This window comes from Thermobia domestica, chromosome 10 (genome assembly GCF_964235325.1).
Source record: "Thermobia domestica chromosome 10, izTheDome1.hap1.1, whole genome shotgun sequence".
NCBI lineage: Eukaryota > Metazoa > Arthropoda > Insecta > Zygentoma > Lepismatidae > Thermobia > Thermobia domestica.
The window spans coordinates 217,656,541-217,658,962 of NC_137463.1; the positions used below are offsets into that span (position 1 = coordinate 217,656,541).

General features: G+C 36.8%; 1 protein-coding gene across 1 annotated transcript; it reads left to right on the forward strand.

Annotated features, from left to right (window-relative positions):
* Window positions 1-479: 479 nt before the first annotated feature.
* Window positions 480-1,085, forward strand: LOC145661779 (uncharacterized). The gene has a single exon (XM_081727116.1). It carries the CDS (start codon window positions 480-482, stop codon window positions 1,083-1,085), a length of 606 nt encoding a protein of 201 aa, XP_081583242.1.
* Window positions 1,086-2,422: the final 1,337 nt, after the last annotated feature.

The following is a 2,422-nucleotide window of genomic DNA, read 5'->3' on the forward strand; positions in this document are numbered from 1 at the left end:
TGAAACCAAGTGAAATATATTCAGTATTCGAACTAGGAAGAAAGAAAAATTGTTTCTTTCCAAAAACAACGAAGAAACAAGTAGTTCAATATTCTGTTGAGTATTTTCTTCAGTTTTGTCTATTTATTATGAGCATAAAAAATTTCTACATTAAAAGTTCAAATAATAGTCAAGTGCTAAGGGAAGTAATATATTTAGTGTTGTTGTTGGACTTGGAAGAAAAGAGCAAAATAAATTAGTTAATTCCGAAAAATGTAGTATAATGTTCTGTTGGCTGCTTTTATAAAGACTGCGGCAGAAGTACTTAGACAATGTAAAATGAAATAGACAATAGAAAACGTAACCCGATAGATAACGTGGTCATTGTTGTTTTGTTTTATAAAGTGGTTCAAAGCATTGTGTATGCATGTAGGTTTATTCGACTGTTCGATGCGCATGCGCAGTATTGGAAGAATTACGTAAGCCTTCCGTCAGTAGCCATGGAGCGTTGGTCGGACGAACAGCGCGCTTTCGCAGTGGAGTGTTTCTTCAAGAACAAACACTCTGCGACAATTACGCAGCGTAAGTTTCGGAGTCATTTTAACATTGACAGAAATGGACAAGTACCGACACGACAAACTATTCTTAATTGGGTGAAAAAGTTCCAAGCTTCGGCTTCTGCAAGATCAAAGAAATTCCCAGGCCGTCGACTTTCAGTGAGAACACCAGGCAACATAAAGAGGGTTCAAGAAGCATTAATTAGAAGTCCAAGGCGTTCAGTTCGTCGGCATGCTGTGTCACTTGGCATGTCAGATAGGAGTGTGCGGCGAATATTACACCAGGACCTACACTTCCGCCCATTCAAAATTCAGATGATTTACAAGTTGCTCCCTGAGGATTTTAATGCTCGCGTACAATTCTGCAATACGCTGTTGCAAATGATTAATGAGGACCCAAACTTTCTACAGAGGTTAATCATGTCCGACGAGGCTCATTTTCACATTGATGGGTGTATAAATAAGCAGAATTTCCGTTACTTTGCACCCAGAAATCCAAGGTTGTTGCATGAAGTGCCTCTTCATAGCCCTAAAGTAACAGTATGGTGACGTGTTTATTTTGATGGGATTATTGGACCATATTTTTTCAACGACAAGGGTGATAACACTGTAACTGTCACGTGTGCTCGATATGTGAACATGCTCGAAAACTTTTTATTCGCAGAACTGCGACGGCGTCGCCTTAGACAGATGAGGTTCCAACAAGACAGGGCCACGTCACACACAGCAATTGCATCGATGAACATTCTTGGACGATGCTTCCAGGACGGGTTGTCTTTCGTCGCGGCAATGTTCCTTGGCCTGCACGCTCGCCGGACCTAGCGACATGTGACTTCTTACTACGAGGTTACTTGAAGCAACAAGTGTATGCAACAAAACCTGCAACATTACAGGATTTGCGTGAATCCATTCAACATGCAATCCACCAAACCCCGCTGGACATGGTTCAACGAGCTGTGAGTGCTGTGAGGCGACGTGCAGAGATCTGTTTGAATAACCATGACACTGACATAATTTTCAAGACGTAGTTACCATATGTAATGCTTTTGTATGTACATTCTGGACATGTAAAATGTTTGTTCATAAAAGGTCATTAAAATATTTAATTTAGAGAAAACAACATCGTCTATTTCTGCCGCACCCTATATTTTTTCAGTTGTGTGTGTTTAAAATGAGAATCTAATAACTTTTACATCTAAAATTCAATATGTTTTAGTGCTAAGTTAAGTGGTATATATAGTATCGTTGGGACGTGGAAGAAGAAAAAACAAATCAGTTTATTCTAAAATTTCATTATTTCCATATTCTGTTCAGTATTTTTCGTATCAGTTATATGTGTGTTAGTGTGTAATATGAAGGTAAAATGAGCCTAATAGTCAATCTATTTTTCTTTTCTAATAGAAGTTTCAAACTATACTGAAATGTTTCGAGTTTTATATTAAAACCTGCAAAGGTATAACAATAAATTGTTATAATCAAAAGGTTACTTGATACTTTCAAACATATCCGAACCAACACATATTTTTAATGTGTGTGCTTATATGTTGGTTGGTTGTGCTTGTGCGCGCGCTAATAGGTGGAAAGTGATAGTGGGCCGGCGAGGGGCTATCCAAAATTATCTTTTATTACTATGATTTGGCATGAAATCATTATTTTTAAATATAATGTTTAAAAGATAATAATGTTTTAATGCTTAAATAATAAAACTAAGCTTACAATATAACCGACTATTCAAAATGATCTTAGTTTTAATGAAAGAAACATAGTTTTCTACGTCTGCGTAAAAAAACTGGTTTTCTACATTACATATATTACTAGTAAATTACACGTAATTTATGTAAAATACGTAACAAGTAAATTACCTTGCCAACCCTGCTCACAGTACA

Coding starts and splice junctions, on each gene's coding strand:
- LOC145661779 (XM_081727116.1), top strand. CDS start 480: ATGGAGCGTTGGTCGGACGAACAGCGCGCTTTCGCAGTGGAGTGTTTC.